The sequence below is a fragment of the Eptatretus burgeri genome, chromosome 8, assembly GCF_056783735.1.
Source record: "Eptatretus burgeri isolate ZD-2024b chromosome 8, Ebu_testis_v1, whole genome shotgun sequence".
Lineage (NCBI taxonomy): Eukaryota > Metazoa > Chordata > Myxini > Myxiniformes > Myxinidae > Eptatretus > Eptatretus burgeri.
The window spans coordinates 62852181-62869294 of NC_140968.1; the positions used below are offsets into that span (position 1 = coordinate 62852181).

The 17114-nt window shown below is 42.3% G+C and overlaps 1 protein-coding gene across 1 annotated transcript in view; it reads left to right on the forward strand.

Moving 5' to 3' along the window:
• The window catches only part of SLC25A13 (solute carrier family 25 member 13), a 153652-nt gene that overhangs the window by 33619 nt on the left and 102919 nt on the right, over positions 1 to 17114 (forward strand). Inside the window, exons 3-6 of the mRNA XM_085890459.1 lie at positions 4394 to 4536; positions 7939 to 8054; positions 15892 to 16031; positions 16326 to 16472. Of these exons, the coding sequence (XP_085746585.1) occupies positions 4394 to 4536; positions 7939 to 8054; positions 15892 to 16031; positions 16326 to 16472 (546 nt within the window). The remainder of the gene's footprint in view (positions 1 to 4393; positions 4537 to 7938; positions 8055 to 15891; positions 16032 to 16325; positions 16473 to 17114) is intronic.

Below are 17114 nucleotides of genomic sequence, written 5' to 3' on the forward strand. Positions count from 1 at the left end.
ACAGTTTCTTTATGGGGAGCTAACAACAAACACATGCAATAATGGGCGGTCGGCTGAGACTACGATAGAAAGACTGTCTTGAATAAGATTTAAGCCTGGCAGGAGTACTGAAAAATTAGCAAATTATTATAGTTAACAGTGTGCAGGAGGGCATTCATTAGAAATGCAAGTAAAATGATGAGATGAAAATCTGTAAGAAGCAAAAAATTGAGACGTCCTCTACAGTGTCAACATCATGGCATGGTATATAATATACAGTATTTCACAGTTGGTGCTTGGAGTCTTTTGAGCTGTTAATAAATGGCATCATCGGATGATAAATTTGTGTAGTTCTACCTTCATATCTGACAGGATGGTGTAGACTGTAGAGGGAGTGCAGTTGCTATCGAACTGTCTGATCTGTGTTGGATTCTCAACCCAAATATATGCTGTTGGACTCTTGCTTGGCAGGCAGGGCATTGCATTAAAAAGTGTGCATCAATCAGATTGTATGTTCTGCTTTGGGATGTACAGTGGGGAGAACAAGTATTTGATACACTGCCGATTTTGCAGGTTTTCCCACTAACAAAGCACGTAGAGGTCTGTAATTTTTATCATAGGTACACTTCAACTGTGAAAGACGGAATCTAAAACGAAAATCCTGAAAATCACATTGTATGATTTTTGAACAATTAATTTGCATTTTATTGCATGAAATAAGTATTTGATACATCAGAAAAACAGAACTTAATATTTGGTACAGAAACCTTTGTTTGCAATTTCAGAGATCAGACGTTTCCTGTAGTTCTTAACCAGGTTTGCACAGACTTCAGCAGGGATTTTGGCCCACTCCTCCATACAGATCTTCTCCAGATCCTTCAGGTTTCGGGGCTGTCGCTGAGCAACACAGACTTTCAGCTCCCTCCATCCATCCACTGGGACCATACTCTGTGCAGAGCGTTGGTGCTGCCGAAGCAGTCTCCTTGGCTATTGGGCACAATCCTGGACGGGTCGCCACTCCGACACAGGATACCAGCAAGCTGGCACTCATTTTGCCGACCTCGGAAGGATGACAGGCAGAGTCAACCCCACCTGGTATTAATTCAACAGCCGAGTGGGATTTGAACTCAGGATACTCGGTTCCTAAGCCCACCACCCTAACCATTAAGCCAACACCAGGCATAGCTCCCTCCAAAGATTTTCTATTGGGTTCAGGTCTGGAGACTGGCTAGGCCACTCCAGGACCTTGAGATGCTTCTTACGGAGCCACTCCTAAGTTGTCCTGGCTGTATGTTTCGGGTCGTTGTCATGCTGGAAGACCCAGCCATGCCCCATCTTTAATGCTCTTGTTGAGGGAAGGAGGTTGTTGGGCAAGATCTCGCGATACATGGCCCCATCCATCCTCCCCTCAATACGGTGCAGTCGACCTGTCCCCTTTGCGGAAAAGCATCCCCAAAGAATGATGTTTCCACCTCCATGTTTCACGGTTGGGATGGTGTTCTTGGGGTTGTACTCATCCTTTTTCCTCCAAACACGGCGAGTGGAGTTTAAACCAAAAAGCTCTATTTTGGTCTCATCAGACCACATGACATTCTCCCATTCCTCCTCTGGATCATCCTGATGGTCATTGGCAAACTTCAGACGGGCCTGGACATGTGCTGGCTTGAGCAGAGGGACCTTGCGTGCGCTGCAGGATTTTAATGCATGACGGCGTAGTGTTACTTATGGTTTTATTTGATACTGTGGTCCCAGCTCTCTTCAGGTCATTGGCCAGGTCCTGCCGTGTAGTTCTGGGCTGATCCCTCACCTTTGTCATGATCATTGAGGCTCCACGAGGTGAGATCTTGCATGGAGCCCCAGACCGAGGGAGATTGACTGTTATCTTGAACTTCTTCCATTTTCTAATAATTGCACCAACAGGTGTTGCCTTCTCACCAAGCTGCTTGCCAATTGTCCTGTAGCCCATCCCAGCCTTGTGCAAGTCTACAATTTTGTCCCTGATGTCCTTAGACAGCTCTCTGGTCTTGCCCATTGTGGAGAGGTTGGAGTCTGATTGATTGAGTGTGGACAGCTGTCTTTTATGCAGATAACGAGTTCAAACAGGTGCAGTGAATACAGGTAATGAGTGGAGAATGGGAGGGATTCTTAAAGACAAAACTAACAGGTCTGTGAGAGCCGGAATTGTTTCTGGTTGGTAGGTGATCAAATACTTATTTCATGCAATAAAATGCAAATGAATTATTTTAAAATCATACAATGTGATTTTCAGAATTTTTGTTTTAGATTCCATCTTTCACAGTTGAAGTGTACCTATGATAAAAATTACAGACCTCTACGTGCTTTGGAAGTTGGAAAATCTGCAAAATCGGCAGTGTATCAAATACTTGTTCTCCCCACTGTATCTGCCAGCATTGGTTATTGCTTGATGTTGATGATGCCTATTTTTTTCTTTTACAAAAGACATGTTGGGGATTGTCAAGAGCACCCTGATCAAATTTTAAATTCCTTGCCGAATTAGGTCAACAAAGTCCGTTGCCGTCTATGACGGACATTGAAACATGAATGGCCTAAGTAATAACAACAACAGTTGTACCATTGATATCCTGACTTTCTCTTACTCTTGTGAGGTTTTTACTTCACGAGAAAGTTTCTGCTGAACTTGCCTGTTTTGGTTGCATCATCTAAGCACCATGCAAGAGTAAGAGCAAGTAAGCAATGACAAAAAAAAAACCACAGCAGAGAATGAATTTGTTGCCAGTCTGATTCACAGTAAAGTTGAACATTACATTTTTAGGATGGCAGGATTCCATGATCAGTTTTAACAATGGCAAGAATCTCTGAACAAAAGGGGATAAAAGTCTTTGTTGAAAAAAAAAATACAGTTCTACTTTTTAGTTGATAAAGCTGTTTTTCCAAACAAAAAGTTAAATCGCTTTTGTTTTGTTTTTTGAAGACTCTTAAAACAACATCCAGCAGTACACTGTTTAGTATGTATTTATAAACTACCGACTATTATGGAGAACACTACGATGTATTACTATGCGTAATTACTCTCTCTAACAAATATCTGACAATCCTCTGGGTAGTTAATATTTATCTTGGTGATCAGCCACACTGTTGGGCACTGTATGCTGTTTAATGTGGATTTATCTCTGGCCTTCGACATGTCAAATATGCTCTTAGCTCGGCCTTTGATTTTGGGATGAGAAACAATATCAGGCATTGTTAGAGGAACATCACAATTGGCTTCAGAATGGAGCTGGGACTTTGCTCCAGAATAGTGATAGACACCAGTTTCATTGAATCTCGTTCATATTGGTGTCTGACATGCATTGACACTTCACCTGAAACACTCTGCTACAGTAATGTGTCGACAGTCTGCTGTTTGCTGTCCTATGAAAAACCCTTATCCCACAATGCTTTCTGTGATGACCAATTGCAGTATATATAACCATGTTGCAAAACAAAAAGCGATGCAATGTTTCCTCCACGCTACTTCATTATTGAATCGTGATACAACCAATTTCTCAACAAGCAGTGAAGGAATTGCACCCAATGTTTCCTCCACTCCACTCCATTATTGAAACGTGATGGACAACTTCTCAACAAGCAGTGAAGGAATTGCACCCAATGTTTCCTCCACTCCATTCCATTATTTAACCGTGATGCAACCAACTTCTCAACAAGCAGTGAAGGAATTGCACGCAATGTTTCCTCCACTCCACTCCATTATTGAATCGTGATACAACCAACTTCTCAACAAGCAGTGAAGGAATTGCACGCAATGTTTCCTCCACTCCACTCCATTATTGAATCGTGATACAACCAACTTCTCAACAAGCAGTGAAGGAATTGCATGCAATGTTTCCTCCACACCACTCCATTATTGAATCATGATAGACAACTTCTCAACAAGCAGTGAAGGAATTGCAAAGATGACATTGCTACCTGTTTTAAAGAGGGCTTCCATGGCATAATCATGCATTTTCATGTTGTGGTTATAAGTGAAAAATGTTCCACCTTTAATTCTGCTGAAACAATGCTTTTGTTTTATCTGTTCAATATAATTTTGAGCTAAAGTGAAAAAACAAAAAAGCTAAACAAAATGTTTTGGCAGAATTCCTTTTGAACCCAATGCAGACAAAGCTTTGTACAAACTACATTTGGAATTTTTAAAAACGCATTTGCTATAAAGCTGAAAATGATTCATTGTTTAGGCAATCGAACATCAAGTATGTTCATTTTACAACCAGCATTGCAACATCATATATAACGTTTTTTGTTTTGTTTTGTTTTGTTTTGTTTTACAACCTGCTTTTGCAGTTTGATGTTTAAAGCAACAAAGGACACAATATTTTTAAAAGAAATTATTCTTAATTCCACAGTTATGATTTGAATGTTACCCCTTTCACAGTATGCAAGCGTCGTACAGGATGGGGAACATTTCATGGCTCCGGAAGACTTTGTGCTGCGCTACTTGGGCCTTTATAATGAGCGCACCTACAACTCTCGTACAGTGCAGACTCTGGCTGGAATTGCGGATACGAGCAAGGATGGGTGAGGCTGTGAAGGAATTGCATGCTGTTTTGATGACTGTGTTCATAACAGACGAGCAGATAACCAGGTTCCACCGGGCTGTTGTGAGGGAATTTGTTTGCAAGGGGGTATAGAATATTTTGGGAGTTTTATAGGAATGTCCTTTGACAACATAATAGTCACTGACTGTTAAGATTACTGAGGTATCGATATATATATATATATATATATATATATATATATATATATATATATATATATATATATATATATATATATATATATTATAGATATGTTGATTCATGTATTTGCACAGCAAATCCATATTTTACACTTGTATTTGTGGATGCAATGATTTGTATAATAACACAGCAATCCATATTGATACTCATCTCTGATGATGCATTGCTTTTATGTGGCCAGAACGCGTGGACACACCACGGACATAGACATGTATGACATTAGGACATCTTGAGATAGATACTGCATGTCGAGTTTTCAAATATCGGCACTGGGGCAATTCACCAGATCCAAAAATGATGTGCTGTAATATGTGAATACATATCCATGCACAAATGAAATGCAGTTTCTTTCTAAATTAGAGATATCTGAAATGTGAATTGCAGTTGCCCTCCAGTGGTTCCCTGGAATGGTGTCACTGCAGGACCTCTGGGTAAACAACATTATTGGTGAAGATTCCATTGTGCCAATCAATTTTTTTTTTTTTCCCTATTGGCCATTGCTGACTACCTTTATCTTGACGTCCTCAAATAGTTTTGCATGCGACAATGCAACATATAATACGACACATGGTAAATGACGTAATTCACCCAAGATTGCTTAGCGCACATGCTCAGAAACCTCTCATGACAAAATCATTTGGGGTTGATGGACATATTTCATGCCTGCCAGTGAAGGATTGTAGAATAAAATGACTCAACAAACTTTTAAAGAAGCTGGAAACACTTGTAAACCTCTGCAGGGGTGTGCCTCTGCACAACAAAACAGTTGGAGAACTTCCTGATCAACTTGTCCAAAAAGTTAATATGTTGCGGTCAATATTGCAAAAACTCCTGACGATATGGGACCGTGAAAGGCCAACAGTTCATACATGGTGCGTTTTACCCAAACCTTCATGCTTCTTAACACCAATGGGAATGTCATATCTGGGGCTTGTCGATGGACAGGGTAAGATTTAAATGATGATATTTACTAATCATGTTTGGGAGGAGGGTGGGGGTTGAGTGCCGTTATAAATATACATTTTTTTGTTTGGTTCTGAACCCACAACAGAAAGTAGAGTGCATACCTCCGCAAGGCTGAACAATTTACGTTTTGTATCCCACTGATCGGTTTGATCTGCATCCAGACCTTAACCATAATCAAATCAATTTGTCCTCATCACACACACCTAACATCTTCACAAAGTTTCATCTGAATCCGACCATAACTTTATGAGATATCATGCTATATATCGTTCGTTTTTTTGGCCCTATCACTTAAATATTGTTGGATCTGGATCTGGTCTTCACAAAAATTGAATTCATTTGTCCTTGTCCCACACCCAACCTGTCCACCACATTTCACCCTGATCCATCCATAACATTTTCCGATATCCTGTGAACAGACAGACAGGGGTGAAAACATAACCCCCGTCTACCTTCGGTGGCGGAGGTAATTTTCTGAGATTTTTGCATTTTTTGGTAAAAGGAGAAGTGTCTGTTTGTGTGTTATAACCATGGCTGCCACTAGCTAATTGTGTTAATAGGAAATTATAGGAACCGGATTCATATCGTCCATGCATGGATATTTGTCGTTTATGTATGTATGTATGTATGTATATATGTATATATGTATATATGTATATATGTATATATATATATATATATATATATATATATATATATATATATATATATATATATATATAATCTCATACATTCTCATGAGTTTGATTTTAAAGTAATTTTCTAAAATGTCGTTGTGTATGACATTATTACTTTCATTGAATACTTCTATTTCGCAATGTGGTGGAAAATAATTTTAATTGTGGGAATCCAGTGGGAGTTTGGAGGGAGGGGGCGGTGGGGGAAGAGGGAGGGGAAGAGGTGAGGTGGGGGTCCGGAGTGAGGTGGGAGGAGGGGTGGAGTGGGCTGAGAGGAGGAAGGAGAAGGGTTAGGTTGGTGTCTGGAGGGAGGGATGTGGGGTGAGAGGATGCTGGGGGTGGGATGAAGGAGGGGAACGGGTGGAAGGAAGGGGGTAACGACAGGTAATTTTGCTCGTAGGTCAAATAGAATATGTATAATATGTAGTTGGATGTTACTTGTTTTTGACTGCATGGCACCATTTTCGTTTTGTTTTTACAATATATGTTTCCCTCCTTTTGATGCTGTAACTATTTTCACTTCTGTTATGTTAATTGAAAGAGAGTGACTTGGCTTTGAGAGAAACATATCTTGTTATATTAATTATAGATGGATGTTGCTTGTTTTTAACTTACTTGGCAGTTTGATAAGCAAATTTATTTCTTTTCTTTTTTTAGATGTAGGATCTCGGCTTGTGGAAAACCGATTTGGCAGAGGATAAAAAGGCAATAAATTAGCAGTAGTAGTGGGACCACAGTTTTGGCACAACAAGCAAGGGAATGATTGAATGAACAGGAAAAGGAGGAAGAGGAGGAGGAAGCGGGGGGAGAAAGGGACTCACTAAAATGCAACTAAGAGTTTTGGTTGTGTGAGGGTTAATGGAGGGAGAAAAAATTGAGCATATTATGGAGGATGAAATTAGATAGTGATGTATCACCTGTTTGAAGACCAAGAGGAAAGATTGCATTTTAACTGCTGGGAAAGAAAGAAAGCTGCAGTTACACAAATGGGAGAAAATATACAGATGAATGGAGGTGGTTGATAAGCCTGGATTTTGAAATGACTCGGTGCAGTCATGATTAGTCATGTTTTTTTTTTTCAAGGAATGACTTGGAAAATGAAGGATGTGCAGTCTGTGGCTGGCTTTGGAAGAGTAGAACATCACTCATTCACATCTCTTTCCATCGCATTTCATTAGAATGACAAAAAAAGTTAGGAACCTTTTCTCTGTTGAACAAATCTTTTTCCCTATTGGGCTGTTTTGTTTTCCATTTGACATGTACATGCCCAGTCCAGAACCCTAAAAACGTGAGCTTCACCATGTTGTTTCTTCATTACTGTTATCTGTTAGTCGTAATGGTTTAGCATCCACTCATGAATCGACTATGTGGCACGATGATGAAACGAGTGATGCTTGATGTGCAAGATATTAATTTTACAGGGGCCATTTATAATATTTGTATACTTATTTGATTTATGAAATATCTGTGAAACTGATCACATTAAAAAAAATAATTAATGCAACACATTTTGTCCATTGTAATTTCATCCCTTCCAGGCTCATTTCCTTCCAAGAGTTCCTCGCTTTTGAATCTGTGCTTTGTGCTCCTGATGCACTTTTCATGGTGGCCTTCCTGCTGTTTGATAAACAGGGCAAAGGAGAAGTGGACTTCAGTGAGTGCAGAAAGTACATGTTTTTAGATGTCTCACACTCATTACCTGTTGTCGACGCTTTAACATCATCAATCCTCCTTCTTTATAAACCGATATTGGCACAACTCAAGTAATGTCCGTAATGACCAAACACACAAGCCTCTTGTGGGGATTATGAGGTGGATGTCATTGTTTCTTCGTGATTCCAGGATCTTTCCTTCTGTTGGTATGTTCTAACTTCATCTTGTTTTAATGGAGACATTGTGGGCAAAAACGATGTCTGTTTTGTGGTTGTTGTTTGTCTTTTTAAATACTCCACTGAGCCATTCAAAACTTCAGGAATCTGAAGAAGCAAACAACATTGTTGAAAGTAAAAATAGCTGTTTTCTCTTCAAATTCAATTATTTTAGGGTCAGACTGTTCTATCTTGAAATTGTTCTGCTAATACTGGGTTATTTTTTTTTTATATAATTCTAATTGAATCTTTTGCCAGCATTTTACAAATTTGCATTCAATAGGAACACTGTTTTCCATACTCGTTGAGCCACTTGAAGGTAATCCTACATGTTGTTGCTTTTGTTTGGTGTTTCTCACCAGATTGTATTTCATTGGTTTTCTGTTGTTTGAGTATTTTCCAAGTCACTGTTTTATTTGAGTAACACTTGTTTTGAAAAGTTTGCATAAAATGTCCTCATGATAATTTTGATATAAACTGTGTGTGTGTGTGTGTGTGTGTGTGTGTGTGTGTGTGTGTGTGTGTGTGTGTGTGTGTGTGTGTGTGTGTGTGTGTGTGTGTGTGTGTGTGTGTGTGTGTGTGTGTGTGTGTGTGTGTGTGTGCGTGCGTGCATGCTATATTTAGCGAAGTTGCCCTGTCTAGTGGGGCAACTTAGCATAACACTTGTGCATTTTGTGAGGAAAGCACCAAATTTGGCACACTAGTAGCCTATCATATTATGAACAGATTTGGATATTGGGCCATCTCAAATTCAGCCGCTGATGGCTGTGGCAGCCATTTTCCACTGCCATCAAAAATTTGAGATGGCCCAATATCCAAATATGTTCATAATATGATAGGCTACTCGTGTGCCAAATTTGGTGCTTTCCTCACAAAATGCACAATTGTTATGCTATATTTAGCAAAGTTGCCCCACTGGATAGAAAGCTGAAAGGTTGAAGTTTATTGTACCAATATCAAAATTGCCACCAAAATTTAAATTTTGGTATAGAATCGTTTTCTTTTCGACCACATGTTCGACGTAGGCTCCACGTTGTCCGATCATTGCCTGCAAACGCGTTGTCATGTTCTCCATCACTTTGGGAAACGTTTCCTGAGGAATGTTCTGGAAAATTGCCACCAAAATTTAAATTTTGGTATAGAATCGTTTTCTTTTCGACCACATGTTCGACGTAGGCTCACGTTGTCCGATCATTGCCTGCAAACGCGTTGTCATGTTCTCCATCACTTTGGGAAACGTTTCCTGAGGAATGTTCTGGATTTCTCGGTGGATGTTTTCCTTCAGCTGATCGAGAGTCTGAGGCCTAGGGTTTCCATATATCCTGTCCTGGAGATACCCCCACAAGAAGAAGTCTGGAGGAGTAAGGTCAGGGGAATACGGTGGCCACTCAACGTCTTCGTAGAGGAAGATAAAGCGGCCCTCAAAATGTTGGTTGAAAAAACGCCTCGTTTCCCTGGCTGTATGGGGCGGTGCCCCATCCTGCTGGAACCACTGGGTTCTCATCTGGATCAGGTTGATTCTCCTACGGCCCTGAGTACATAGCTCAGGCAGATAGAATTCCTGAATAATTTCGCGATAGTTCCTCTGGTTTACTGTGCAAGTGCATCCTGGTCATCTTTAATGTAGTATGGACCATTTATCCCATACCAACCAACCGCCACCCACATAGTGACGCCACCCACATGGTGACAGATCGAGGCACCAGTTCAGTTGATGCATTACCAGGATTTTCAGTTCCCCAGAACCGAAAGTTTTGCTTGCTTACCTCCCCGGACAAGTGAGCATGGCATTTGTCCGTCATGTGAAGTTTTTTGAGGAAATCTACATCTTCCTCCAACTTTTCTGAGAACCAATTTGCAAAGTCTAGTCGTTTGCGTTTCTGTTGATCAGTAAGCACCGTTTCCGTTTGAATTTTGTTGGGAAAAGCATGAATGTCTTGGCGAAGGATCCTCTGAACGGTGCTCTTATGAATGTTTATCTCAGCAGAAAGTCGTCGAATCGATTTTTTTGGACTGAACGACCGCCTGTCTCACCATTTCCACATTTTCTTCACTACGACCTGTCCTCTTCCGACCACCGTGACCCTTGTGAAGGTCACAGATGGTTCGCACATTGGTAAACTTTGCGATGGTGCACTTTATTGTCTGAAAGTTTGGTGCATGGTGCAAGTGGATACCGAAATGTCTCGAGTGAAGACGTTGCAGCTGTATGACACTTTTCGTCTGGTGCCAAAGTTCAACAATTTTCGTCCGTTGTTGTACGGTCAGTCTTGGCATTTTTCTGGCGCTTGCTTGGGATCAAAATAAACTTCAGGGTCTCTGCAACAAGAAATGAAGCATTAGTGACAAAATTTCTGCTTTTTTTAGGATCAAACGAAGCATTTTAAAAGTTGTATATTTTTTTGGGACACCCTATATATAATATTATACATACTGTGAAATCTCTAGCATTTGGTCTGTCCTTTCTGGGAGGGGCTTCAAAATCAAATCGTCACCATTTTGTTTGCTCCGTGTAGCCTCTTTTATAAGTCTTGCACTTTCTTACACTCTCATGGCTTTATCTTAACTCTAATTCAACATCTGATTTCATTTTTTGTCATCGCTAAGATGGTTTAAGTTTCAGTTTTGCAAAACGTGAGAAAATCCAATGAATATTGGCGATTTTAGACAAAAATACATTTTAATACCTGTTTTGAATGTATCAAAGGGTGGAGGAGCTCCTTGTGAGCCAACGGCCATCCATATCTAGTGCCCAACTGTGTCTGCGGACGTCCTCCTGCAGTTGGGTTACTTTTTATTAGGAGGTTGGTGGCAGGATTTGCACTCCGGCCACCGTAAAACCCTTCATTCCGCAAAACACAAAAACGCAAAAAATCTGAAAACCCACTCCGTGGGAGTACCTCCTGTGCAGCTTCCCTTCGCAGGGCAGCTCACCGGATGACGGGATTTGGGCAAAGCCTTCGGGACTCCCAATCTTTGATGAAAGGAGGGAAACCATGGGGTTACATCCCTGGGTCAGATTGCGGGAGAGTGTGTCGGAGTGGTGCTGAGGTGTCGTCCACCAGACGGCGGTCTCCTTGGGTTAACCTGAGGCGGTCCCTTCGGGTGGTTGCCTGGAATGTCCTATCCCTAAGAGAGGATGATCACCTGTCTCTGTTATCATCTGAGCTCAAGAGTTTGGACATCGGTATTGCAGCACTCTCTGAGGTTCGGAGAGCGGATTGCGGCGAGATCATGGAGGGTGGTTACACCTACTATTGATCTGGTCGCTCTGATGGTTACCATACTCAATGAGTTTCTGTAGCTGTGTCCAATATGCTGACCCCAATGATAATTGAGGTAACACCGGTCAACGAGCGTATTATGAGACTAAGGATTCGTCACTCTTTAGGTGTCATTTCCCTGGTCTCTGTCTGTCTGTGCTCCGACTTGGGCGAGTGACCTCACCGTGAAAGACACATTCTACGCCACGCTCGAGTCTGTGGTTGATCAGTGCCGCAGACGAGATACACTTCTTGTCTTGGGGGATTTCAATGCATCGACTGGAACTGATAGGGATGGTTATGAGACGTGTGTTGGTTCCCATGGGTCAGGAAATATGAACCAGAATAGCACTAAGTTTCTTGACTTTGCAAGAAGTCATGGACTTATTGTGGCTGGTTCATGGTTTCAGCGCCCAGAAGCTCATCGCTGGACTTGGTATTCCAACGCTGGCGGTGTGGCAAAGGAGATTGACCATGTCCTCGTTGATGGTCGCTGGAGGATGATCCAGAACTGCAGGATCTACCGGAGTGCTCAGTTCCTCAATACTGACCACCGGCTTGTTGTAGCAACTCCAAAGCTGCACCTTAAATCCTGGAGAATGGTACCATCCCGGCCTCGGCTGGATGTTGGCAAGCTCAAGGATAAGAGAGTAGCTGAGGAGTTTGCGAACAGGCTGAGTGGACATTTGGGGTGTCTGGGTGCTTTGGGGGGTCCTGAAGAGTTGTGGAGTGCCTTCAAGACCACCGTCCTTGATGTTGCCGGTGGATGTCTTGGAGCTCACCGCAGGGCAAAGAAGAATTTTGTCTCTCAAGGGACACTGGATACCATTGACCAGAGTCGCAGGGCTAGGCTGAATGGCAGAGCTGAGCTGTTCAGGGAGCTGAGGCGTAAAAGCTGTACGTGCACTAAGGGTGGACAAGGAGGCCTATGTGCGAGGAATCTGTGAAGGGGTAGAGCATCACCTGTGGACAGGTGATTCTCGTCCTGCTTACAGAGGAATTTGCGCATTGCGTTCATCCAAGCCCATCCCTCGGAGCACTGCAGTTAGAGCAGAGAGTGGTAGGCTCTTGGCAGAGGAGTCTGAAGTGAAGGCCCACTGGGCCGGTTACTTTGAGCGGTTGTACCAGGCTGATTCCCCAGCTGTCGAGTTGGACGTCAAGGATGTTACAATCCCTGTTGCTGACCCTCTAATAAACTGGTCCATCTTCGCTTGTGGAAACATGGGCTGCGGTGAACCGGTTGAAACGGGGTAAAGCCCCAGGGATCTGTGGCATCCATGCTGAACTTCTCAAGGCTGGTGGAAATGCTGCACTCGTGACGTTGCATGCAGTTTTGTGCTCTGCCTGGAACACAGGCATCATCCCAACTGATTGGAAGAGGGGCCTTGTTGTCCCTCTCTGGAAAGGTCTGTGTCTGTTTGTGGTGAGGAGGTTGAGGTCGTGGAGAGATTCACTTATCTTGGCAGTGATATTCATGTCTCTGCTGGCTGTGAGTCAGAGGTCAATAGACGTCTGGGTCGGGCCTGGGGAGTCATGGATTCACTGGATCATTGTTGTGTGGCGCTGCCGGTGCCTGTGCGGGAGGACGAAAGTCTGAGTCTTCAGATCGTTGGTGCTTCCAGTCTTGCTCTATGGATGCGAGACTTGGACTCTGACCAAGGATCTGAGACAGAGACAATTCCTTTGGTACCAGGTCTTTTCGGAGAATCCTTGGCTATCGCTGGTCAGATTTTGTGTCCAACGAGCGGTTGCTGAGAGAGACTCGGATGAGATTTGTAACATGCATGGTCCGTGAGCGTCAGTTGCAGCTGTATGGCCATGTGGCTCGTTTTCCTGACGCTGATCCTGCTCACCAGATTCTCTCAGCAAGGGAGTCTCGTGAGTGGAGGAGGCCAATGGGCCGAACACGTGCCTCGTGGTTGCAGCAGATTCACCAGCATCTCAAGGAGATGGGGATGGGCCTGGCATCTGCCTGGGGGAAGGCCAGACGGAGGCCCCTGGAGTACCGGCGGAAAGTGGACGCAGCGACGCGCTGTTCTGGCACATGCTCCCATACCTGACCTGACCTTTTTAATGTATCTGGTCAGACACGATGCGGCGATGGGGAGAGGGAGGGGGGCGGAGAGGGAGGTGGGAAGGATGGAAGGGAGTTTGAGTAGAAGAGCAAGGGTAAGGTTCCCTGCTCGGGAATTAGTTATAATCGCTGTTTTTACTGTATCTGGTCGGCCGCGATGCAGTGAGGTTGAGGGAGGGGGGAGTAACAAAGGGGAGAGTCGAGAGAGGGAGGGAGAGTAGAAAAGTGAGGGTCGGGTTCCTTGCTGGGAAATTTATAATCATCATTTTGAATGTTTGTCTATATACAGTATATCTATGGTTTATTTCAGGCGAGTGATGACTCCTTTTCAGCTATATAATTAAACAATACTTTTAAAAAAAACTTTGTTTGGAATACATTGAATATGTGGACTAACGATGGACTTCAATATTTATTAATAATGTTTGGTTTTAAGGAATTTTTAATTTGTGAAGTGATGTGTATTTGATGGTTTCAAGTTGAAAAATGAATGTCATAAGTAAGTCATTCAAGTCAATTCTCCCAAGTCAATCAAGTCAAGGTAGAAGTCAGTCACTCCATACCCTCTCCCACCCCTCACACCCTACCTCCCTCCTCTCCCCTGTGCATGATCCTTTTCCCATCCCCCCTCTCCCCTGTGGACTGTGTATGATGAGAGAGGGTGTGGAAGAGAGTGGAGACATGAAGGGGGCGAGGGGGGGGGATTGAGATCTTGGTCATATTTTACATCATGTGGAATTGCACATTACAAACTGTATTTCACATGTTCATGGACATTTATTCACATATTGTGTCTGTTACATCATTTCTGGATCTGACAAATTGCCAGTTCCAATTTTGTAAAACTCTACACACAGCATTGATACAAGATGTCCAAATGTCTTACATATTTATGCCCGTGGGCTTTCCATGGGTGCCCTATCTGTCTGTCTGTCTGTTCATCCCCAAACTACTCCCAGTTTTGTTGCTCGCCTCGCAAAGCTTTTTGTGGAACCTTTTGGGGTCCCAGTGGGTGTCCTATGGTGGGTAGGAGGTTTCATAAATTTCTCAATTCAATTATGATTTTGAGTTTCCACCCAAATTAAACCTCTCTCTCTCTCTCTCTCTCTATCTCTATCTCTATCTCTATCTCTATCTCTATCTCTATCTCTATCTCTATCTCTATCTCTATCTCTATCTCTATCTCTATCTCTATCTCTATCTCTATCTCTATCTCTATCTCTATCTCTATCTCTATCTCTATCTCTATCTCTATCTCTATCTCTATCTCTATCTCTATCTCTATCTCTATCTCTATCTCTATCTCTATCTCTATCTCTATCTCTATCTCTATCTCTATCTCTATCTCTATCTCTATCTCTATCTCTATCTCTATCTCTATCTCTATCTCTATCTCTATCTCTATATCTCTCTCTATATCTCTCTCTATATCTCTCTCTATATCTCTCTCTATATCTCTCTCTATATCTCTCTCTATATCTCTCTCTATATATCTCTCTATATATCTCTCTATATATCTCTCTATATATCTCTCTATATATCTCTCTATATCTCTCTCTCTTGCTCCCCCCCCACCCCCATGTAAATATATGCACAGTTTTGCTATTTATCGGCTTGGGATGTGCACGGGGACAGGGGCCAAGATTCCCCGATTCGGCACAAATGTTCATGCTTTAAATAAAGTTGTGCTTTCCACGATGCCATGCTGGTAAGACTGGTGCTTGCCACCTGTGCTGTCTGGAGAGTGGACACCCCCTTTATCCTTAATGGAGAACGGTATGCGATCCGCCGGCTGTAAGCTCTGGCGCGCTGCACATGTGCACAACACCGTATATGTCATCATTCACAAAACTGCTCATGCCAACAACTGAAAATCATTACCATTTATTTTCAACCCGATTTTTAATTCGATGTTGATTCAATGATTATTTTCTGAACATTGTCAACAAGTCATTATAAACTCAAGTCGCATGTAATTCGCAAGCAAGTTGCAAGTCCCCAGACACCAAATCTGAAGTCTGAGTCTCAAGTCAATTTCGGCAAGTCGCAAAATTTTGCAACTCAAGTTCGAGTTGCCAACTCCACAACTTCATCGTTTGTACACACATGTCGAGAAAAACCGATGTTGAATTGACAGTTTCCTAAGTGCAGGTTTGGCTGAAGAGTATTCAGTTTTATGAGAATTATTCTCTGTATATGGATATTAACAGGCTATTTTGCTTTTTAGCAGAGTATTGATAAAAAATAATGTATTTTGACTTTTGAACCTGTTGTCCAATCCTGCAGATGGCGTGAAGGAGATATTCAGCCAAACCACCATTCACCAGCACATTCCCTTCAATTGGGACTCAGAATTCACACACTTACACTTTGGCAAGAAGCGCAGCAAGAAGCTCACTTATGCTGAGTTCACACAGTTCCTACAGGCATGTTCGCCAGCTTTACATTAAACAAGCCTTTGTTTTCTGTAGCCATATATTGCTCACATAGGAGCGAGTACATATATCACATGTAGAACAGGACACTCGCAGATGTCACCACACTTATTATTAGACAATGGATCAAAGATTTGAACATGGGATCCCAGCAGCATGAGCTACGTATTCAGATGGGAATGACAAAATGCTTATTAACCTTTGTTCAGGTTGTCCCTTACTTTTGACACAAAACGTGCCATGCTGGTTTGGCGATCTTGTTTGGATTGTTTTCTGTGCACGCAGGAGCTGCAGCTGGAGCACGCAAGGCAGGCGTTCGCTGCAAAGGACAGAGACCACACTGGTATGATCCCGGCGCTCGCGTTCAGCGATATAATGGTCACCATCCGACCGCACATGCTCTCCCCTTTTGTGCAGGAAAATCTGGTCTCGGTGGGTTCAGCATGCCACATCAAGTGATTTATTGAAATATTTTTTGACATCTTCATTTTAAGAGCCTGATACAACTTTAAATAACTTTTCTTGCATGAAGAAATGTTTTAAAATGTCTTCACCTCCCTACCCAAATACAATCTTATCCCTCCATACAGGTCTTCAAGATCATCATCCACCATTTATTTATCAAACAATTCCTACAGCTCTCGATTCATATTGTCCTATCCCACCTTGTTCCTGTTTGCTTTTGTTGCATGCTTGTTATTCGTTCATTCTTTACATCTCCATGTTGGTTTGTGGCCCATTTCCTCTTCCTCTTGTGAAAGTCTTCCACCAGCCTTTTTGTTGAAAATGTGTTTCTTGTGGGTTTTTTTAGTTGTTTTTTTTATTTATTTTTTTTTTTTTTACAACAAACAATCATCCCGGAGGTCTGATAAAAGGCATCTGTTTCTGTGTCGTTTATTTATCCACTTTTAACAATATTGATTTCATATTTTGAATATCTCGTTCAGACCTACAGAATGCTCAGTTAGGGTTCGTCGAGGATGTTTTCCTCATTCTCGGCAACCCCAAACCATGCCTTGGTATAGCTGCTGGGGCCAACGGAATCCCAGCTCTTTCGAGTAAATTCAAATTTCT